At 37.8% G+C, this 24,143-nt stretch overlaps 1 protein-coding gene and 1 pseudogene across 1 annotated transcript; both read left to right on the forward strand.

Annotated features, from left to right (window-relative positions):
- The first annotated feature begins 6,229 nt into the window (after positions 1-6,229).
- On the forward strand, positions 6,230-23,694 carry LOC131161366 (phosphopantothenate--cysteine ligase 2-like). Its single transcript, XM_058117087.1, has 10 exons — positions 6,230-6,464; positions 9,440-9,596; positions 9,704-9,827; positions 9,918-9,962; positions 10,083-10,168; positions 10,421-10,473; positions 10,601-10,660; positions 19,907-20,008; positions 22,630-22,749; positions 23,218-23,694. The coding sequence occupies exons 2-10, from the start codon at positions 9,458-9,460 to the stop codon at positions 23,455-23,457; spliced, it is 969 nt and encodes a 322-aa protein (XP_057973070.1). The 5' UTR covers positions 6,230-6,464; positions 9,440-9,457; the 3' UTR covers positions 23,458-23,694.
- On the forward strand, positions 16,020-18,495 carry LOC131161365 (pyrophosphate-energized vacuolar membrane proton pump-like; annotated as a pseudogene).
- Positions 23,695-24,143: the final 449 nt, after the last annotated feature.

Consider the following 24,143-nt stretch of genomic DNA (forward strand, 5'->3'; position numbering starts at 1 on the left):
GTATAAAACTTTGGGCTACCTGGCTTGCTGTGAATGGGTGACTTAGGGGCTAGGAAATGGGCATAGTTGGAGAGTCTGTCAACCACCACTAAAATAACGTCTTTCCCATGTGAGAGGGGTAAACCCTCTACAAAATCCATACTTAGATCTGTCCACATTTGTTCTGGAATGGGAAGTGGTTGTAGCAAGCCTGCGGGGTAAGTGTTTTCTCCTTTCATCTGTTGGCATATAGGGCATTCCTTTATGAATTGCTTGACTTCTTTCTTTATACCACACCAGTAAAAATCTCTTCTGGTTCTCTATATGGTTTTTTCATAACCCTCATGCCCTGCTACTGCATTGCCATGAACCATTTGTAATACTTGTTGCTTGATTTGTGCATTTTTACCTATAAATAGTTTGCCTTTGTAAAATAATAACCCATCCCTTGGGGTGAACCCTTCCGCTTATGTGCCTACTTGAATTTGTTGAATGAGATTTTGTATGTCATTGTCCTTTTCATATGAGGCTTTTAAATCATCAATCCACCCAACAGTGGGGAATGAAATAACCATTATACCTGCATCTTTGTCTGTTGCACGATTGTCTGCTATGTTAAGCGTGTCATCTTCTGAATCTTTTTTGGACAAAGCATCTGCTACTCGATTCTCTTGTCTCTTTTTGTATTGTACTATAAAATCATATCCCAGTAGCTTTGTGATCCACTTTTGTTACATTGGGGTGCCCATTCTTTATTCCAACATGAATTTTAAACTCTACTAATCTATTTTGATAGTAGATGACTGCCCTAAGATATATGATCTCCATTTCTTAGCTACTATGACTAAAGTTACCAATTCTTTCTTATATGTTGACATGAGAAGAGTTTTGCCTTTCAACGCTTGACTCAAGTGTGCTATTGGTTGCCTTTGTTGCATGAGTATTGCTCCAATCCCCTTCCCTGATGCATTACATTCAATTATGAATTTCTTTGTGAAGTCTGGTAGAGCTAGAACAGGTGGAGTGGACACTGCCTCCTTTAGTTCCTTAAAAGCCTTCTCACCCTCTCCATTCCAATGAAACCCATTCTTCTTAAGTAAATTGGTCAGTGGTGCTGCTATGGCTCCATACCCCTTAATAAATCTTCTGTAGTATCCTATGAGACCCATGAACCCTCTTAGAGCTTTAAGAGTCTTAGGTAGAGGCTAATCAATCATAGGCTGTAACTTGGTGGGGTCTGCCCTCACCCCCTTACTCGATACCAAATGCCCTCGGTACTCCACCTCTCGACACCCGAACTTGCATTTACTTCTCCTGGCAAATAGTTGTTGATCTAGTAGAATTTATAGGGCCATTCTTAGGTGTTTGAGGTGTTCTTCCATCGATTTGTTGTGCACCAGAATGTCATAAAAGAAACTAGGATAAATTTTCTAAGATAGGGTCGAAATACCTCATTCATCAAGCCTTGGAAGGTTGATGGTGCATTTGTCAGCCCAAAGGGCATCACAAGGAACTCATAGTGTCCTTCGTATATTTGAAAGGCTATCTTAGGTATGTCCTTTGCCTTTACCCTAATTTGATGGTACCCAAACCTTAGATCCATTTTTGAAAAGACCTCAGCCCCATGTAGTTCATCCAACGACTCCTTAATCACAGGTATAAGAAATTTATCCTCTATGGTAACCTAGTTTATGGCATTATAATCCACACACATCCTCCATGCACCATCGGCCTTCCTTACTAACAAAACGGGAGAGGAGTAAAGATTATGGCTTGGTTTTATAGTTTCTCCAATAACTCTTGGACAATCCTTTCTAGTTCCTCCTTTTGAAAATAAGGGTATCTGTAGGGTCTTACACTAATCAGAGAATTCCCCTCCTTAAGAGTTATTCCATGGTCACGTGATCAAATAGGGGATTATTCCTTAGGTTCTGCAAATACTTGCTGAAACTCATCTAGCAAGGATGTTAGGGCTAGAGCAGTGCTATCAGTTGCCATTTCTTCTGTTTCTTCCAATAGTTGCAACAAAATTCCTTTCCTCTTCGATTGAGAAAATTTTCCCTCCACTTTCTCTTCCAACAACCCTTGGGAAGTGAGTCCTTGCAGACAAACAGCCTAGCCATTGTGATGGAATTTCATAGTGAGTTTAAAAAAGTACCACTTGATTTATCCAAGCATACTTAGCCATTGAATCCCTAGTACAATATCACAACCCCCCAAAATCAAAGGGTACATATCAGCTTCAATCTAGCCCCTTGCATCACAAAACTCACTGCTGGGCTCCTTCCCTCACACCATATCTCTTCTCCATTAGCCACCTTCACCTTCACCTTCTCTTCACTATTCATGGCCAAATTAAGTCTCTTAACTAGAGCTGGGTCAATGAAATTATGAGTACTGCCTGTATCAACTAGTATCTCAAAATACTGTCCTCTAAAAGAATCAAACACTTTCATTGTTCTAAAGTGAGGAGATCCAGTTAGGGCATGTAGGGTGATTTCCACCCTATCCTCTCCCTGCTGCTGCTTGACATCTCCTTCCTCTAGACAATCATGCCATACCACCTCGGGTGGTTCCTCCTTCTCATTGAAATAGTTTAGCTCACTCCCTTCTAACAGGAAAAGCTTAGCAGCCCCACATTTATGCCCTAAGTGCCATTTGGTATCACAATTAAAATATAACCCCTTGCTATTCTTCTCCCTTATCTGTTTAAGGGAATATTTTTGGATCTGTGTGTTGGTTTTAGCTGCTGGTTTGGTCGTAGGATGGTGATAGGATGCGGTAGAGTGTTTGGGTAGGATATACTTCTTAGTTACTAGAAGGTTTTCCTCTTGTATCTGAGCTTGTCCATAGGTTATATGCACATTTGTTGGGTTCAAGAGTTTCATTGCCCACCTTATTTCTTCCTTCAATCCCCCATAAACAAACTGAGATGATGGTCCTCATCTAGGTTTCTGACTCAATTGGACAATTCCTCAAACTGTTCTTTGAACAAGGCTACAGTAGAAGTTTGTTTTAGGTTATATAATTGCTCCAATGGGTCATCATAAGGGTTAACCCCTAATCGGGTATGCAAGGCTCTTTCAAATGCTTCCCAACTTGTTAGTAGGCCAAACCTCTCCAAGTTTTGAAACCAGATTAAGGCCTTATCCTCCATGTGGAAGGATGCCAACAGAACCTTATGTTGGGGTAGGGTTTCATGAAATAGGAAGAAATGATTGACCCTATAGAGCCAACCTGCTGGATCTGAACCATTAAATTTAGGAAAGTCAACTCGCACAGTTTTAGTTTGAATACCTGTTCTATCTGTATCGTGTTGCTCCCCATTGAAGCCCTCAGAGTGTTGATGCTTGAATTCATTGCCAGATGTTCCTGGTCGGCCTTCTTGGTCGAGTTTCTGCTTGCTAAGAAACTTCACACTTTCAGAAAGTGCTCCCTATTGATGAATAATAGTGGTAAGTAACTTTTGTTGATCTGCTTGAACTTGTTGGGTATTGGCTTGAGTGATTTGAATCTACTATTGAAATTTCTGTTGTTCTTCTTGTGATTTTTTCAAAGCGACAATGGATTCCAAAATCCGGTTTATGCGAGTTCCTTCGGCCATGTTTGCAGAAACATGGCTTTGATACCAATTGTAATGAACCCAATAGGGTTTGATGGATAATTTGATGAATTATAGGGAAAAAAATCGAATAACTAGGATGAATGGAGATTACTTGTTGCAATTCATACAAAAAATAGAATGGAAATTATTGGTTGCAATTCATAAAAAAAAAAAAATTACAAGTTGGTTGATTCGAAAGGACCACTCCCCCAAAGCAACAAAGAGATTCCAATTTTTCTATTTACTCTCACTTTCCCGCTGACCACTACATATTCTTTGTTAGCCTTGGTGTATTCCCAAGAGGGGGGGAGGGGGTGAATTGGGTATTTAAAAATTAATCCCCTAGGTTCAACTAATCTAGCAAGTAGTATTTCAAAAACCTAGGGTCATTCTATGTATTCTCAATCCCAATCAAATATTTAAACGATAAACATAAACATACAGGTGCAGAAAGTAAATTGCGAAAAATAAAATCAGCACTATATATGTTATCAGTGTTCGACCAACTGTGCTTATGTCCCCCCCGCCTCTAATTCGCAAGCCCAAGGATTCCACTAATGCTCACTTAACGGGTGAAGCGGCACCGGTTACAACCAAGTTAATTAACGGGACTGACCTCAACCAACACGCTTTATCAGGATGGCACACCTAACTTTCCTAACCGGGTTTAAGCCAGTTTGGGACTATTCAACAAGGCTAGTCTCCATCTTCAGGTCCGTGCCTAGAATACAACCAATGTAAATAAAATTTGCGTACACGGAAATATGCTTCTCACACTAAGAAGATATGTACTACAATATGCACAGGTAATAATCAATCCACACCAAACATGTAAGAATTGTAAGTTCAGTGGTGTATATGTGCAATCTACACTTAATATAATGATTTTATTGAATCAAGCACAATAGTATTCAAACAAGCTAATCTTTGAAAGCAAAGTATATGAAATCTCAATATCAGATTAGTGTGATGCTAGCAATATTATTCAAACGAACCCAAAAATATTTTTTCAAAGTGTATCAAGCACAATAGTTGTTCGAAAACAAGTTTTGTAAAATATTTTGCACACAAAAATAATTACTTAAGGAATCTTGCAATGACAATGCAAAGATCCTCAAGCTAAAGAGTTTTACCCGCATAAGATTTATTAAGTTAAATCTGTGGGAAGAACCCTAGCCAAACTCTCAACAAAAATCAAACAATACAAATATCAATGAGAGTATAGGGCTATTTAGGATAAAACACTAATAATCTAAACACTCTCTCTAGGATTGGATGTTCAAAGAAAATGAAGTAGATGAGTATTTGGGATAGTATTTGACAAAATAGGCTTTTTAAATTTGAGTGGATATTTCGTTAATGATCTTACTAATCTCTTGTAAATTTTTGCAAATGAGCCCCTATATATGAAGTTGGGAAAATTATAACTGTTTAAGACATGTAGGATATTATTAGGATTGTTTGAAAACATTTAAGCATAATTAACCCTATTTAAAAAATTTAACCGTGGTAAAAATAATTTGCCAACCTGAGAGCACCGGTCGATCAGATTGAGGTTTGGCTGACCAAGTGACAAAGTTTGGTCGACTGAGAGAAATTTGAACTAAGAGTTCGGTTGATTGGACTAAAGGTTCCAAGGCGATTTTTCCATTTCCGCGTGGTTCAGTTGACCGGGACACTTTGAACTAAAAAGTTCGGTCGACCATATAGTTGGGACATTGTCCGGGGAACTTCGATCGACCATAGCATTGCAACACATTTTGGGTCGGTCGACCGCAGGGTCAAAGTGTTGACCTTAGGGTAGTTCGGTCGATCAACATAATTGAACTGGTCTAGTTCGGACGACTGAGTCATGGTCAAACTATTGACCACTTTCCAGTTCGGTCGGTCGAATGCTTTTCAAGCATTCATGTTCGATCTATCGAACATGCATTTTTGATGCATATAAGTCTTGATCCCTTTATATATTAACCCTATTCATATGATGTTTATTTTTAATGCAATAGAGAACTTTTTTATGCAGATTTGTGGGTCCTAAGGTCAGTCTAAGGCATTTGAGAATTAACCCTTAAAATCTTACGTCGGTGGACCGAAGGTCATTTGATTTTCAAGTCATGTATAGGGACCTAAAGTCGATCTAAGGCCTTTGAGCTTTGTAGTTCCTACATGCATGATATGCATTAAATATTACAAACCTCTCCTATGTTACTATTACAAACCCAAATGAATAATAACAAATTACAACAATGAATATTTAATTAGGGTCTTCATTTTCCTCTGAGTTTTCGAGTGCTATCATATGATATTGTCAAAATAAACCTATACATCAACTCGATAGACATTAAATTCCTTAATATTTGTCATAATCAAGATAAGGTATGACCTATAAGATCAATATTATTAATAATAATTTGTTTTTAGAATACTCACAGATAATACTCTCTTATAGATTCGTACTTGGGCCACCGATCCGCCCACTTCTGCATAATAAGGGATAAAATGGACTTCGGCCAACGGGCCTCAGCCCAACGTCTATATCTCGGCCCGCAATACTTCAGCCCAACCCCTCACACGGTTCACCCAGCGCAAATATCTTCCCCTCACACGTGCCTACTGACTCTCCAGAGATCGCCATCTGTCTCCACCAGGACCACACGGACAGCACTCCCCATTCAATCTAATTCATTCTACGGACTTCAGAATTGCCTTCAATCCACCTCACTTCCCCAGCTTCGTCCTCCAGTGCTCTTCTGGTCTTCCTCCATTCGGAATCAGTCTATTATAGCGCAGACCGATTGCACATTTGCAGACCCCTGAATAAAAATCACTGCTGTCGAAGCCAGAGCACCGTCGCACACTCTGTTTCTCCTCTCTGTTCAGGGTAAGTCTTCTCTTTTATTGTTTGCTTGATTGCAAGGGATGGTAGTTTGAGGAGGGTACGAGGAAGATGGGAGTTGGTTCTGTAGGGATTATCGAATTTTGAATTCCAGAGAGGATATTATGCTCTGAATTGTTGGGCATTCCCGAAGAAGGAAGTGGGATTGTGTGTGATTTGAAGGCAAGAAGGGATCAGTTTCTTCAGTACTTTACTGAATTCAAAAGAAGAGTTAGGCGGTAGATAGGTTTCATCTTATCGCTTCCAACCCACCAATTTTTTGGCTGCTTCTTCTCCATCCTTGAAGGAGAATTTTTCCGTTCTGCGACTTTGTCTACTTTTCTAGATTTTTTGTTTTACCAATTTCTTATTTTTAGGAGCATTTTCAGTGCAATTGCATTTCTGTAATCCTGTTGCCTTTTCTTTCTTTTTTTTTTTTCGTTTTTTTTTTCCCTGGTTTTGCTGGAGAACTTTAAGGCAATTGTTTTGTTTTTCATTTGTGCCGATCTTTGCTGCACATTTTCTGATTGTTTTGGACAAGTTCGCGTCGTTGTTCTCCTCTTTTCTGAAATTTTTGCTGATTTTTTGTTTGCATCTATGATACTTTTTCTAGGACCATTTTACTGCAGTTGTTCTCTCTCTCTCTCTCTCTCTCTCTCTCTTTGTTTGGAAAATTTTCCCACATTTGTTCTTCTAATTTATAAGGTGTATGAGTTCCTGTTGTGCACATTTTGATAACAACAACAACAAAATCAAGCCTTAATTTCCACTAGGTGGTGTCGGCTATATGAAAATTTTTTTTGTCAATTTATACGATCATGGACCATTTCTTTATAGATTTAGGGATATTAAATCCTTATTCACTATTTCCTCTCAAGTTATTTTAGGTACCCTATCCCTTCTACTGCCCCATGATAACTAATTCACTCTTCTTCATTGGTGCACTATGTTGCATACGTTGCAATTGTCCATACCACTTGAGTTATCCCTCCCTTATCTTTTATAAGAGACACCTAACTTACCGCGAATATGTTCATTTCTTAATTTATCTTTTAATGTTATACCACTCGTAAGCATTTTCATCTTGAAAACTTTTACTTTTTGGATATTATGTTTATTCGTCACCCAATATTCCGATTAATATAGCATTGCTGGTCTCATAGCTGTCTTATAAAACTTCCCTTTTGAGTTTAAGGACATTCTACGATCACAGAGCACACTTGAAGCATTTCTCCATTTTACCCAATCTGCTTTAACTTTATGCATTACATCATCTTCAATTTCTCATTTAGCTTGCATAATAGATCCAAGGTATTGAAATTTGCAAGTGCTATTTGTTTCTTCATCATCAAGTTTAACTTTATTTTTAATATTCCTCCTATCATTACTAAATTTACATTTCATATGTTTTGCCTTATTTCTACTTATCTTAAAGCCTCTAGATTCCAAAGTTTCTCTCCATAATTCTAACTCAGCCTCTACTCCATCCTTAGTTTCATCAATTAAAATACAATATCATCTGCAAACAACATACACTATGGAACCTCCTTAAAGTAATAATTTCTTGATATGCTTATAGCTTATGCAAATCTAGTTACTTCGTGGTCTTGAGACAAACTTAATTTTTGATTCTTAGGCTATGTTGTCTTGATTAAATCCTGTGAAATTTTTGTTGTATTATTGATCTATTAGAAATAGTTGGAATAGCAAAATATGGGCTGAAAAAAAAAAGTTTACTAGGAGTTGAGTTTTATAAAGTCAAGCTTGTGTTGCTTCCAAGCAGTTTAAGTATTTTCCTCCTATGCTTCCCAATACTTTTGTTTATCCACTATGGCAAAGTTCGCTGTGTCTGTGCTTGCACATGCAGCTTTTGCCTAGTTTGTATCAATTAGGTCTCAAGTTTTACCAAAGATTTTGCTTTGGAAAGTTCCTATGGTTAAAATTGCAAAACCGTATATATATAGATATGTATGTATGTATGTATGTATATTCTGATATTAGTTACCGAACAGCTAAAATAATTCAGCATTCAAATTCAGAGACGATTTCAAATAAATACTTGGAACTAGTTCACATATCCACATTTGAATTCACAGTTCAAAACTTAATACTGGAAGACACCTTGCTGTTACATGATAAATTGCTTGAAATCAAATGATATATCATTTTCTTTGTTACAGTCTTTCTTTGGAGGGGTTTCTTTTGTGGCCTGATTAGATCTACCTTATTTGTGTCTGAATAGAATTTGGTGAAATATGGTGGTAATAGGTTTAATTTCCCCTGAAAAGATCATGTGAATGGTCTACACCTACTCCCCCTTTTTCTTCTTGAACCACATGGCAGGAGGATGTTCTAAATATACTATCACTTATCTCTCTGCACTCATTCAGTACTTCTACTTCTCAAAAAAGGGGCAAATAGATGAATTTAGCACTTCTTTGTTTCTAGGTAAGCTCTGTGAATTTGGGGCTCAACTCTCTTTTTCTTTTTGCCTGTTCATCAATTAGATTTTGTTTCTAGTTTTCCCAAAGTTGAATCATCACAAAACTCAACTCCAGAAGCTTCTTATTGTCTAAGCTTTTAGTGTTGAAAACCAAGGTGCTCAACTGCAGTTCTGGTTTTATGCTTCAGAGAGGTCGTCTTGTTGAATACTCAATAAATGCTAAAGAAGGTCAGAAGGATTCATTCATTTTTTGTACTTTTGCATTGATTGTGTTTAATCATGTGACATCTCCAATTTTTGTTGTTGACATGGAAGGCACAATTTTGTTGCAATTGGCAATATTCCAAATTTGATACATGATGTTGCTTTACGTTTTGATGCCACAAGGGATTTTATTTAGTTTTTCATTTTCTAGATTTATATTCCAATTATTAATAGGTTGATATTTTTCTTTAAATTGTGAATTTTCACCAAGTTCCAATATGTGAACTCTATATACTTTGTCAACTTTGGGGTTTTGACATGAACATGACTGCAGGCGTATTGGATTGATTCAATGAAAAAATCCAGTGCTTCACAAGATACGCTGGATGCAGAAGTCGAATCTTTCTTTGACTCAGCTCCTCCTCTAAGAGACAGTGCCGATGTCAATAGAAAATTGAAGGAATTTATTGAGCAGAATGTCTTCAGGCAAGGTTGTTTAATGCTTGCAATTAATTAATTGTTAGTAGGTCTTTTCTCTTTCATTCACATTACTTTAAAGAATGTGATTTGATGCGACTGTTTTGGGTTGTGTTTGCAGAAAATGGAAGATCTGGTAGGATTGTATGTGTAACAGCGGGTGGTACAACAGTTCCTTTGGAGCAAAGATGTGTTCGCTACATCGATAACTGCAGCTCAGGCAACAGAGGAGCAACATCAGCAGAGTACATTGTTTTGCACTTTATTCAAAAATTGTTCTTGGGAGCTTCCAATTGCAGCATATATTGACTCGGTTAACTTTCTGATTATTACAGGTATTTTTTAAGGGCTGGATATGTAGTTATTTATCTGCATCGAAGGTACGGTTACTGAAAAAGCTTATATGGGTAAAACTATTTTATTTTATTTTATTTTATTTTTTCCTGTTTTTCCTTCTCATCTTACGTTGTGGACAAACACAAGGTATGCCTTCTGTGCAGGGGCGCCTGCCAGCCATATTGCAGAGCCCTTCCGGATGATCCATTGTTTGAATGTTTTGAGGTTACTGATCAGGCTAATATTCAAGGTTTTGCATCTTATATTGGCTATGCGGTATATTTTTAAGCATGATCGTGTACAGTGAATAAACAATAGAACTTTGTACCATGAGAAGACAACTTGTTTGAAGAACCTTTTTTAATCATGGTGGCTTATCCTGGTAGCTTATTAATAGTGCAATTTGTCATCTCTCATGAATTTGTTGATTTATTTTCCTAGGAATTGTATTATAAGCACTTTGGTTCTCACTAAAGAGCCTAAACATTGTCCCATATTTCAGTGCGTGGGCTGCATTCTGAAGCAGTGAAGAGGGCCATTAGTGAGCACAATTCTGTGAGGATTTTTAATCAGCATCTTTTTAATTGTGCTTTCAAACTGTTTTTTCTTTCTTACAAATTATGTTTTTATTGGTATTAATAATAAAACAGAATCTAATACGAGTGTTTTCATTCAATTGCAGGCAATAGCGAATGGTCGGTTGTTGAAACTTCCCTTCACAACCATATATGAATATCTTCAGGTTAGATTTTGTTTGGTCATTTTACATATTTCATTTATACTGGTGCATTGATTGCCAATACCTATTTGTTGGTGTTGGCCCAGAACTAAGAGGAGGGAATTGGGGTTCACATGGGTGTCAAAAGTTGAAAAACCAACTGCATATCCAAGTTGATTGACGTATGCGGTGCTCACAACCTCAAGCAATTAAGAAAATTGAAAAGAGTAGGGAAAAGAGTGAAAACAGGTTGTAGTGGCTGCACCACAGCTGGACTATGTTCACTCTCCTGGAGCTCATATCAGACTTTTCCTTGTCAACTTGATAACTTATCTGCACCGTATGCATGATGGAATTCTGGAAACCTGGAACTGCTTATAGTGTACACTCTTTACACCATGAGATACTTGATCCCTGCAACCAACTCCCTTCTTGAGTTCTTGACACACAATCACAAGACATGAAATGTTTCACAATTCACAAGGAACACTTAAAAAGTACTCCCTAGAAAGTAGAAGACAGACTAATGTTTGTTTTTGTTCATTGGACTTTGAGTTGTCTGCGGTGCAGTTTTCCAATTTCTATCGGATGAACTCCATGAATTGGGAGCCCTATAAATATATATGTGGGCTTCCAGCATAAATTTTACACTTCTAAAATTGAATGGTGAGTAGCCTTTTAATCTTCTCCAAAATTTGTTGCACAAATTCAGTACTAGTAAAGTGCAAGACAAAGCATTTAAATTAAGAAGAGTTTTGCTAGAAAATGAGAACTTGTTCTCTCAACCTCATTTAAATCAAATCCAATTTGGGGATTTAATTGATTTTTAAAAAAAGTAGCACCTTATCCCAAGTCCCAGCTTTAAGGAAAGTTCTAGTGTGTGATCTTTAAAAACACTTCCCAATTTTTTAGCGACAATAATGATTGCTGTGGAATTTGTTCTCCAAATATCTGACCAAGATGTTCTTTGATTGCCATTTCATTTTAACTTGAGAGATTTAACCAAGGAAAATTCCAATTTGGATTTCAAATGGCTAGTATTTTAGGGAATATGAATACAGTTATCCACCAATCAAATTTAAAAATCCCTAAATAAAAGACAATAAAATCCAATAAAAACATTCCTACATTTAAAATAGAGAGAGAGAGAGAGAGAGAGAGAGAGAGAGAGAGTTCATTGAAGTTGCCATTTCTTTCCAGCTCGAGAGATTTAAGCGAGGAGAGATTCATTTGGATTTCAAACCGATAATATTTAGAGAACAAGAAAAAAATATCTACCTATCAAATTTAAAAGCGCTTTAGACAATCAACCCCAATAAAAAATATTCCTACATTTAAAATATAGAGTGTTAGAGTTTTACCTTTCATTTGAATTTTAACCCCAACAAAGTAGGATTATGATAAGTTCAATATAATTTCATCTAGGTAATTAAGAAATGCTAGATACATTCTTGATAATTATGAAAGATAATCCTAACCAATTTGAATAGCTCTATCATTCTCCTGAAATTGAAATCATATTAGCTGCATTTATAAAGGGATAATTATCTCAAAAGTATACCTTACAGTGCATAAAAAATAAGTGCATGAAAAATAAGAATGCTAAAAGAGAGAATGAGATGGGTGCATCAAGAGAGAGAGAGAGTGAGAGAGTGAGTAAGAGAGATGTAATTATCTCAAAAGTATGCATTATAGTGCATGAAAAATGAGAATGATAAGAGATAATGTTGGGAGGGTTTTAATGTGTGGGTTATGGGGTAGATGTTTGGAGTCACCACCTAATCTTTTTTCTAACCTAGGTGTGATTGATCACCTAATTATTCTACTAGTTTTAGCTATAAGGTTAAAGAGTTTAACATAATTAGATAAAAAATAGTACGGTTCATTTTGCTCGGAAGATGGGTTTCGGGTTCTTTTTGCTCGGAACATGGGTTTCAGAGTACAATTATGCATGGGGAAGGTACTAAAGATATTAGCAGTCCACAAGTGGTGTGTTACCACATAAGTTGTACTTGGCCTTCACACAATGATCCTTAATGCAAACAAATTTAAATATTTTTACTGTATTTTCACCTTACGACCTAGCCAACGCTCTTGACCAAATAAGTAAGGATCCTCTCACCTCAAGATCATGCTTTAGGAGACCGCTATGGATTTGTATGACATTGTCGTTTGGGCTCTGTCATCAGATTGATTACATAATGACACAACCAGAAAGCATACATAAGGAATGCAATCAAGGATTTATTGTTCTTGTATTTAGTTGTTCCTTTAAATATTGGTGAGCACTATTGATCCAATGAATAAGAATCCTCTCACCTTAGGAGTATCATATGTGCCATCATGTCACGGGCCGACTATTTTCACACCTTTGTGAAAGGATCGTGCGGCGCTAGCTAAAACACTCTTGCTTAATTAGCCAGCCTATCGTTTACCAACATTCATTCACGAAATACTTTCATTAGCATTCAATCAAATGGCAGTGGAAACAGTTGGCAATCATGAAAGCAGTGACAAGCAAGCAGTAAACATTGAAGCAACGCAATTCATTAACAAAACATCCATTGACATTGTGTTTTAGCGAGGGAGGCAAGTAGGCTAAATACGTTGACAATAGCTAGTGAGTTTTACAAGACTAATGAGCACTCACCCTCCCCTAAAGAGGGTTTTATGTAAATATCATCCTAACACTAGGAAACATCAAAGTGACTGAGGAGTCATATTGCCTTATTTGGCATACAAAGACACTACTAGCAGAAAATAACCCTACACTAGTATTTACATGATGGAAACCCATCCCAAGCACACGAGGCAAGTGGTCACAGGCAAGCATAATGCCCTGAACAAGCTTAGCTCATGACACTCCCCCACTTATGTGGTCGACGTCCTTGTTGACTTTGGTGTTAGGTATACTTCAACTTTGTCCACGAATGGGTGCATATCTTCCGTAGAAATCCAGCTGATTTCTTCATCACCATGGCCTTTCCCCTTCACTAGGAACTCCTGCCGCTTCTTCCTCGAGGATATGGATTCTTTGTCTGCAAGGATATCTTCAACTTCACGTCTATCGAGTTGCACTGTCTTCAACGTTGCTCGGTTTGACTGACTTCTGCTCAGATCGTCGATGTCGGCATTGAATGGCTTGAGGCAGCTGACATGAAAGTGCGGTCTTCTCCCCTAATTTGCCCACTTCATCTGCTTAGAAGCTTTCTCCAGATTGTCTGGGGCAATCTCTGCTTCATGTTTCCATTCTCTAGGGAAGATGTAGGCCTTGGGACTCTTTCCTTTGTACTGCTCGCCCATTGTGTGAGGTAATAGCGGCTGCTGGCCTATAACAAGCTCAAAAGGGCTCTTGTTGGTTGTTGAGCTCCTTTGTGCATTGAAACATAACTGAGCCACATCAAGTAGTGGCACCCCATTCTTCTGGTTGTCGTTGACAAAATGGCGCAAGTACTCTTCTAGTGGCTATCTGAATCTTTGTTTGTTTGTTTGTTTTTCTGTCTATCGATGAGAACTTGAAGAGATGTCAATATGTGACCTGAGGGACCTGAAAAATTCTGTCAAGAAGTTGTCAGTGAATATTGAGTTTCGGTCACAAACAATGGCTTGGGGAACACCCCAATATTTCACAACAGTCACAAGGAACATTGTGCCGTCTCCTCTGCCGAACAGTACTTTGGTGCGGTCATATATGTACCATACTTCAAAAACCTGTCTACACCCACAAGTATAGACCTTGCATCATTCACTCTGGGCAGGTTAGTGATGAAGTTCAGTGATACAATTTCCCACTATTTGGACGGTACTGGTATCGGCTCTCGCAGCCCCACACTCTTCTTTCGCTCCCTTTTTTCTTGTTGGCAAGTGAGACAAGTTTGGGTATGATCATCCACATCATCACACATGTGCGGCCAATGATACCTTTGCTCCAATAGTCTTGTCATTGGAGTCATTCTCCACGAATACCCCGCTACGAACTTCCTATAATAGTTGGCTAGGCCAAGAAAGGAACGCAACTTCTTCACTGTCGTGGGGATCCTCCATTCTTGAATCGCCCTTACCTTCTCCAAACCCCTCTGGATACGACCTTGTTCAACCACATGACCAAGGAATTTATTTCTCCGCTGAGCGAAAGAGCACTTCTCTTTCTTCACATACAGACTGTTTCCTCTCAGTTTGTCGAACATATGGGAAAACATGGTTTAATAATTTGTATTCTATCATGTTTATTTTATATTTATAGTGTAGCTGTAAATAATGCTGCAATTAGGCAGTATGCTGGCACTGAACATGTGCCTAAAATTCTGGCAACATGTTCCAGAATTTCTGGCAGCATTTAGGTGCTGAAAATATGCCTGAAAATATGACACCAACTATGTAAACTTCTTTTATATAATGATAGCAAACCCTATGGAAGGGTAAGACATTAAGACCAAAAATGTAGACCCTAAAATTCAATATGGTATCAGAGCCTACTGCTGCTATTTTTGCCTAGCTACCTCTATTATTGCCCGTCTCTCTCTCCCTATTCTCTGTTCATCCTCTGCTCTGCTTTGAGGAGAAGCAGAGCAGGACGTCTTTTGCAGTTTTGGATCTTTCTCTTCCTGGATTCTGTGGAGAGCTTTAGCACAAAGAGCCAAAACTGACACTCCCCAAATCTGATTTGGTTGTTTTGAGAGTCGTTTAGGGACACACTTCCTCTTTGTTAGGATGTGCAGCATCCTTGGTAGGAAGCTGCGTGTTTTGTGGTGATTTGCTGATGTAAAGTCAATTGTACTCTGTTTCTAGTATGCTGCTGTTGTTCCTCTGTTCCACGGGCTGCTGTCAGCTGTACTCTATTTGCATTTGCTGCCAGCATAATGCCTGCAGTTGCTGGCAGCATATTGCCTGCAGTTGCTGCCAGCATAATGCCTGTAGATGCTGCCAGGTTGTTTATTAAATGCCTGCAGTACTTTTCTGTGGTCTGCCCTGTTCTTTGTGTTTAAGTTATTCCCCTTAGGATATTGTAAGCTCAGTTCTGCAGTCATAGCTGCCTCGCGAAGTTTTGGATTTTGGAAGGTCTAAAGTGTTGTAAGTTCTGGATATTTGAAGTCCTGAGAGCACTGTTTTGTGCTAGCTATTATCCCTTGCCACAGCTGTTTTAAGTACTCTGTCCTTCCTACTTGGTGCTGTCACTTCAGTAGTTTCTGGTTTCTTTGGCATGAAAATTGCTGCGTACGCAAATGCAAGGACAAGCCTAGAAGCAACAAAGGGTGTTGGAAATCCTTTTATTGTTGCATTTCAGTCTGGTTCAGTAATGGGTTTTCTCCTTGCTGCAAATGGTCTCTTGGTGCTTTACATTGCTATACTATGGTGATGACTGGGAAGGTTTTTTAATTTTTTTTTGAGACTATTACTGGTTATGGTCTTGGTGGTTCTTCCATGGCTCTCTTTGGGAGAGTTGCCGGTGGCATCTATACTAAAGCAGCTAATGTTGGAGCTAGTCTTGTGGGCTATGTAGAAATAAACATTCCAGAAGACGACCCAAGAAATCCTGCTGTGATTGCTGACAATGTTGGGGATATTGCTGGAATGGGGTCTGATTTTTTCGGCTCATATGCTGAATCATCTGGTGCAGCTCTTGTTATTGCTTCCATATCATCCTTCGGAATTCATCATGATTTTACTGCAATGCGTTATCCTTTGCTTATTGGTTCCGTGGGTATTCTTGTTTATTTGGTCACCACCCTTTTCGCAACTGATTTCTTTGAAATCAAGGCTGTCAAGGAAATGGAACCATCATTGAAGAAACAACTTATTATTTCCACCATTCTTATGACTCTGGGAATTGGAATTGTTATTGTCCTTCCAACATCATTCACAATCTTCAATTTTGGCGCTCAGAAGATTGTTAAGAACTGGCAGCTGTTCCTGTGTGTGGCTGTTGGTCTTTGGGCTGGACTTATTATTGGGTTCGTGACTGAGTACTACACCAGCAATGCATACAGCCCCGTACACGAGGTTGCAGATTCCTGCAGGACTGGAGCTGCCACCAATATTATATTTGGAGTTGCCTTGGGATACAAGTCTGTCATAAGTCCTATTTTTCCCATTGTAATCAGTATTTTTGTTAGTTTCAGCTTTGCAGCCATGTATGGAATTGCTGTGGCAGCTCTTGGAATGCTAAGCACCATTGCTACTGGATTGGCCATTGAAGCTTTTGGCCCCATCAGCGACAATGCTGGAGGCATTGCTGAGATGGCCGGGCATGTGCCATCGTATCCGTGAGAGAACTGATGCCCTTGATGCTGCAGGAAACACACTGCAGCTATAGGAAAGGGATTTGCCATTGGATCTGCTGCACTGGTGTCTTTGGCGCTGTTCGGTGCCTTTGTGAGTTGTGCCGGGATTTCGACAGTTGATGTCTTGACCCCAAAGGTCTTCATTGGTTTGATTGTTGGTGCAATGCTTCCATACTGGTTCTCTGCCATGAAGAGTGTATTTAGTGCAGCTTTAAAGATGGTTGGGGAGGATCAGAAGGTTTCCCTCAACGCAACTCTGATTTGTGCCTCCGAAGGAAATTGTGAGTTGGGATTCAATGGAGAGAAAAGCAGAGAAAGGAGAGAGGAAATTGTGGAAGAAGTGAAGAAACAACTATGGCTAGCTGGGCCTCTGCTCTCTGTTAGTCTTCTGTAGTACTTTTTGCAGATGATATCAGCGATGTTTGTTGGTCATCTAGGTGGATTAGCTCTCTCTGGTTCTTCATTGGCCACTTCTTTTGCAACCTTGACCGGTTTCAGCTTGTTGCTGAGAATTGCAAGTGCGCTGGATACATTATATGGCCAGTCCTATGGGGCAAAGCAGTACCACATGCTTGGAGTTCACATGCAGAAAGCCATGTTTGTTCTTTTGCTTGTAAGCATACCCCTTGCTGTTATCAGGGCAAACACAGGATCCATTCTCATGACTCTTGGCCAAGATCCTGAAATTTCAAAGGTAGCCCTACCAGCGACAGGAGCAGGCACAGCAGCAAATGCTGCAGTTGCAACAACAACGATACTATCTGCAGCAGCTCCAACAGCAACAGCAGCAGCAGCAGCAGCTACCCTATTAACTTCTTCAACTTCAGCAGCAGCAGCTTCTTCAATTGCAGCAGCAGCAGCAGCAGCAACATCTTCATTCTCCGCAGCTTCAACAGCTGCAACTGCAGCTACAGCAGCCACCGCTGCAGTTGCAACATCTGGTCATGTGCCAGATATGTAGCAATCAAGTTGCCTTTTTGTTGCATCATCCAACTTCCTAGATGGGATACAGGGTGTACTTTCAGGGGCTGCTAGAGGATGCGGTTGGCCGAAATTGGTGCAGTTATCAATCTTGGATCATATTATCTAGTGGTTTCCATTCACTTTTCAGTACAGCCTTCATTGCTGAAATTTATTGGAGCAGTTTATGTTCTTATTTCTACCGTTACCAGCCTTTATTGCTTGTGGTTTCGAATGATGAGGCCTTAATTGCCATGGGATCATTGTTTGTGATCAGCTTTCATTGCTGAAATTTATTTCTTACCAGCCTTCATTGCTGGTGGTTTCGAATGATCAAGCCTTAATTGCCATGGGATCATTGTTTGTGATCTGCCTTCATTGCTGAAATTTATTTCTTACCAGCCTTCATTGCTGGTGGTTGACCAGCCTTCATTGCTGGTGGTTTCAAGTGTTCGGCCTTAATCGCCAAGAGATCATTGTTCGTGAAAAATGTAGGAGGTGTCTTGCTTTGTATATTCCAGATGTGTACATTTGTTTTCTATTCAAGTAAAATACTTCTGTTGTGAGAAAATTGGAAAAATGGAAAGAAAACTATAATAAAATGAAGTTGTAGCAAAACAGTTGACTGTGCAAACTGCAAAGCAACAATTTACTAGTTTCTGAAAAATTTCTTTTCAGAGTGGGTTATGTATGCTACATTATACAATAGGTACTTAATAATAAATAAAAAAATGGAGTATGGCTCTAATGAAGATGTTCCTGGCAAAGTTAATTTAAGTGTGGTGGATCTGACAACTCCTCATGTTTGGAAGATCAACCGAAATGAGGTTATAACAGCCGATAACTTAAAAAAAAATTATTAGGTAGTTCATGTTGTTAGAAGGCATCTTCTTTAAATGTGGAGGAAAGGTTGCATATATCATGCTATCTGCAGACCCTGATGTGGTTTGGAAGCTTTCTGCATTGGGTATTGCATTTTTTTCCCTAATTAGGTTAGAGGAGAAACCCTTTACACTGGAAAGATCTTATATAAATGCTGTGTCACTTTCTAATCAACAAGATTTTTGGTTTACCATCTCCTCAAATATGCCCTCCTTTTAATTTCTCATGTAGTCATGTCTTGTGAGTATGATCTGTCAGCATTACCATATGAATGTCGTGCCACTTTCTAATCAACAAGATCTTGGTTTACCATCTCCTCAAATTTGCCCTCTTTTTAATTTTCTCGTGTAGTCATGTGTACTCCTTGTGAGTATGACCTATCAGCATTCCCATATGCTTAAATTATTCTTACCCTAGTTGTATCACATTTGTCAAAAATTAAATTAATTAAACATTTTTTTTGATACGACCTTGACACTCCCTGACACATCCTGACATGACTTACGCGTTTTCCATGTATTTTGTTGCTAGATTACTATTCATTTCTAGGACCTATATTCTCATGCACCTTATTGCTTGTTTATTTATTTATTTATTAATTTGATTACAAATGATTATTTTCTTTCAGCTTATTGCTACTTGTTTCTTGTTTTTTATTATTGGATGATTATTCGTTGTTGATGATCTTGTATGATTATGTTATAATATAATGGTACTTATATGGATGTGTAGTGTCAAATTATGAAATATGAATATAGGCAAGGAATGCACATGAAATTTACTCATAATGCATGAATAATGCCTATAATTTATCTTAAATTTACTCTTATCACATTATTTTGTAAAAACCAGTACCAAATAAGCCTATACATGCATTTTTTGGAAAAAAAAAAAAAAAGAGTTGATTTATCCCCCTCGTGTCATATCCTTGTCTTTTTTTTTTTTTGGGAAAATTGTCATATTTTTATTGTGTTGTATCATGTCATGTATGTCGGTGCTTTTTAGGCATCATAGTTTTGCCCTAACATCTCATTGCTGCTTTATTTGTTTCCATGAAAGAGGCTAAGGAAGGTTAATAATCTGGCTGTTTTGAGTTGAATAATTGTTTTCATCTGCATTGACTATTTGGTCATTATATCATGAACAGATTTTACAGATGATTGCAACATCAATGAGCCATCTTGGACCTCATGCAGTGTTTTACCTTGCAGCTGCAGTGTCTGACTTTTATGTTCCATGGGAGAGCATGGTAATTATTTACTCACTGATTGATTTTTAATTTTTATAACAGAAGCTTGATTTTTCCTTCTCTTGTATAAGCCTTTTGTATTACATATTTTTTATTTGCTTAACATATCTCAGCATATTACCTGGTTAGACCCCCAGAGCATGGCAGTCCTTCTGTGCCACTAGGCTCACTACAAGCAAGCAATTAAGGGTGTGTCACAGCTCCTCTGGGCAGCCTCACGATGATCATTGCTTTGTGAGGTTTCCAACTCTCAACGTATGGTTCTCTAGTCCCTTACTAGGGCGTGACCATCACTAGGCTAAACAGAAGAAATTTTTTGGGCACATATGTTATGGGTGAGTAGATCTTGTAAGCCTTTCCAGAGCTTCCTCTTCTTCAGTTTGGAGCATAAGATAGTTGATTCCCTCTTCAAATCACAATAACAAATGGTGGAAATTGGAAAGAGAAAACCCCAGGAAATCCATTTAGGGGCTTTTGGCTCTGGATATCCTAGATACCCTCCTAGAATTAATTTCCTGGGCATGTGCCTAGGAATAGGATTAATATCTCATGGGAATACTATTAGGATTCCTAGAAAAGTAAGATTCTAGTGCTTGGCATGACAAGGTTATTCTAATCTTATTTCAGTAAGGTTACTAGACTGAATACTCAGTACATTCTTGTAATGTGCTGTAATAATGACAATTGCAATAATCTTAGCAATATCTTTTAATAATAGTAATCACAATAATGAAAGAAATAATAATACTATATAATAATTTAATTGTTATTTCTATAAGAAATTATTAGAATAATAAGTTTAACAATATTTTTATGGTAATAGTCATTAGAATTTTTGAAATATTAGTGAATAATAGTATCAAGAAGAAGAAGAGGAAGATTATGAAAGGATAATTTTGTCCGAGAGCAATGAATAGCTATGTTTTAGGGGTACCTTAACGTTTGAGGATGCGTAAGATGTCTGCCATGTAAGATTCCATGGGTTAGAAATGTTTGCATCCAACATTCAAGATGCCTTATTCTTGGGAATCATGTAGGATAACTGAGTAAAATGCCTCATTAGTAATTAACTTGTACTTTGGACTCTAAGCTAAACCCATGACATCCATTTGTCCAATGTTTGGCATTCTGTAATGGAATGATTTGGGAGTGGAATGGAATGACTAATTATATGGCGAATATGTAAAATTATGAAGACCAATTCCATTCCATTCTTGTGTATTTTATTAGTAGTTTCCTTATACTTTGGATGAGTAGATCTTGTATGACCTTTTATAGCTTCCACTTCAACTTTGGAGGATAAGATAATTAATTCCTTGTTCAAATCACATTACCAAGTGGTGGTGTTGGGAGTAACTTCTTTTCCTTATTGTCATGTGTACAGTTGTTTTCAGGAAATCATGCAACTCTTTCAGTTCGTACATCTTGAATGATCTGCTACATTCAATAAAAAAGACGTAATTTATGTGGCATTTGGTTCGCAGAATAAAAGATATTCCCATGGAATAACATGACCATGAATGGATGGGGGGTGTGCCTCATGGTAATATTTTTGTTTGGTTCGCATTGTAAAGGAATGTACAGGTGGTGTCTGACTCACTGTTTGGTTCAACATGGGAATCTTAGTAGACATGTCAAAAAGAGTATTGTTACCCATTTGCTTGTATACGAAGAATAATCATATTTTCAGTACAAAAACCTACTAAAAATAAGTACCAAATGACATCCATATCTTAAAAGTTTCATACATCATAAATAAAATTTTGGGGGGGGGGGGGGGTGGCATAGTTGTCTTAAATTTTAATTGCTGTGTTTATATTATTAATACATAACAATAATTTTTTTATTGATTTATATTTTTATTATTATAATAATTTATTATTGTAAATATAATAATAGCTTGGGTGCAATTCTGTCCTAAAAATAGGATTCTGGGAATTGGGATTCCTATGAAACTTACCCATAGGGAAAGCGTGGGAATGGGATTCCATGTTTCCTGAAAATTTTTCATTCCCAGGGATTGTGACACTACCACTGCCAGCTCAGATTCCCGACTCGAAACAAACAATAGGAATGGAAATGTTATGTATATCCCATTCCAAGGAATGTTGATTGATGCCGAGAAATATAAAGAGATTTTGCGAAAGCTACTGTGAGCTCCTTTCCTGCCATCACTTTCTGCTGATACAAGTGGAGCATGAAGCTGCGTTTGGCTAACTAACCTAAGGAAAACCGATAATCATATCAAACAATTTTCTGTGATTCAGAAATGAAAGAACACATAGATTTTATGTTTAGGTTTGATTTAGGATTACATGTTGATTGGAACCTGTATTGAGTCATTTTGTTACTTAACTAGCAAGAGCAGCAAAAAAGATAGGGCACAGTGGGAATTTTCTATCTCTGGGTATACTATTTTTTTTTCCCAAGGTATGGATCCTGTCATTTACTAGGTCATAAGTTATCTTAGCTATGAAATATAGAATTTTAACCAAAACTTTAGATCACTTATTTTGACTGATTTTCCATAAGTAGTTTTCAATAAAATGAAATTCTAGGTTAATCATTGTAATGACTGTTTTAGAACCTCCATTTTGCTTAATGAGGGTATAATTGTACAGGTGGAACACAAGATTCAGTCAGCATCGGGCCCTTTGGATATGCGACTTGTTGAAGTTCCAAAGATGCTTTCAGTGCTGAGGAAAAGATGGTCTCCCATGGCCTTTATCATATCTTTCAAGGTTAGGAAAACATGCATTCAATTTTTCCCCAGCAAATCTACCTGGTTTTAAACTTGCAAAACTTGTGAAATGGCAAGTTATGTACTTACCGCCTAGAATATAAAACAAAAAATGGAGCCAAATCATCTTTTTGAAAAATTGCATATGTTTTTGAACGAGTGTGTATTCACTCTATTCCTCCCTAATTTTGTTGACTGTATTTCCTTTTACATAAAAAATTGGTCACGAAGATGAGTTCTTTTCTAGAAGTTACAAGGTCACCTTGTGAGTACATATATCGTCAGTGGAACTTGTTGAATGGGAACAAAAATATGACTTGATCTAGAGAATATGCTTTGATCATGCAACATTAAGGCATTGGTTCTCAACCCATTTATATTGAACCTTTTATATTGAACATTTTATTTTGTTTATTTTTTGTTTTTGGTTTTTGTCCCTTTAAATTTTCTTTCCCTTGCTACTGAACAGCTAGAGACAGATTCAAATATTCTTTTAGAGAAAGCTGAAGTAGCCCGTGAGAAGTACGAGATGCATGTGGTGGTTGCTAATGAGCTCTCAACATATAAAGACGAGGTGGTGGTAGTCACAAGCAGTGAAAAGATTAGAGTTTGCCGAGACAAGACCGAAGACGCAAGTGACATTGAGAACCCACTAATCAAACTCCTGGTTGAGAAGCATTCTGCGTACATTGGAAATTCTTCTGCTTGATTTCTTCTAAGATTGGTGATTGGATGTGCAACTTCCATAAAATGCCCTGGCTTCTCAAAGTCCATTTCTCTACTAGCCAAACTCTGGTTGAGAAAGTAAGCACTCAGTATGCTTTGAGGATTGAATAATGATCTGTGAGATTTGAATTTGCAAATTTGGTAAATGCCGTTACTCAAAATTTCCTTTCAATCTGTTACATATTACTGTGTCAATTATGGAAAAACATTTTTCATTTTATTCTCCAGTGCCACTTCATTCCCTCAATTACAATAGAATGGCTTACCAATCAAATGCAAGTGGAAGAGCCAATTTTTCTATCGATGGAAAAATTGACAAGCAAGAAACACGTGATATGCAAATCAATGAGTTGCTGAACTAGCGGAAGAGGTGTATTATTAATATAAAAATAAATAATTAAATTGCCACTTATATTTTGATAGAGTTGACTTGTGGGGGGGATGAGAAAGAACAAGGGAGAGACATTCATGCATGGTTCGACTAGAAATGGTCCATGATAGTCACCTCTGGCTTGGTTGCCGAGTGGAATGATTTAGAAAATGAATGTAATAAAATTATAAATGAATAGTATGATTAAAACGAATGATAAAATCGATTGTATTTCCTCCAATTCAATTTCATCTCTGTATTATCCATTTATGTGCTCTCATGTATTCGACAAACCCAAG

This window comes from Malania oleifera, chromosome 8 (assembly GCF_029873635.1).
Source record: "Malania oleifera isolate guangnan ecotype guangnan chromosome 8, ASM2987363v1, whole genome shotgun sequence".
Lineage (NCBI taxonomy): Eukaryota > Viridiplantae > Streptophyta > Magnoliopsida > Santalales > Ximeniaceae > Malania > Malania oleifera.

What these genes read in the sequence shown, in the direction of transcription:
- LOC131161366 (XM_058117087.1), top strand. Translation starts at nt 9,458, where the DNA reads ATGAAAAAATCCAGTGCTTCACAAGATACGCTGGATGCAGAAGTCGAA. An exon ending in CCATTAGTGAGCACAATTCT is followed by an intron (nt 10,474 to 10,600) that starts GTGAGGATTTTT and finishes ATTCAATTGCAG; the next exon opens with GCAATAGCGAATGGTCGGTT. An exon ending in CCTTTATCATATCTTTCAAG is followed by an intron (nt 22,750 to 23,217) that starts GTTAGGAAAACA and finishes GCTACTGAACAG; the next exon opens with CTAGAGACAGATTCAAATAT.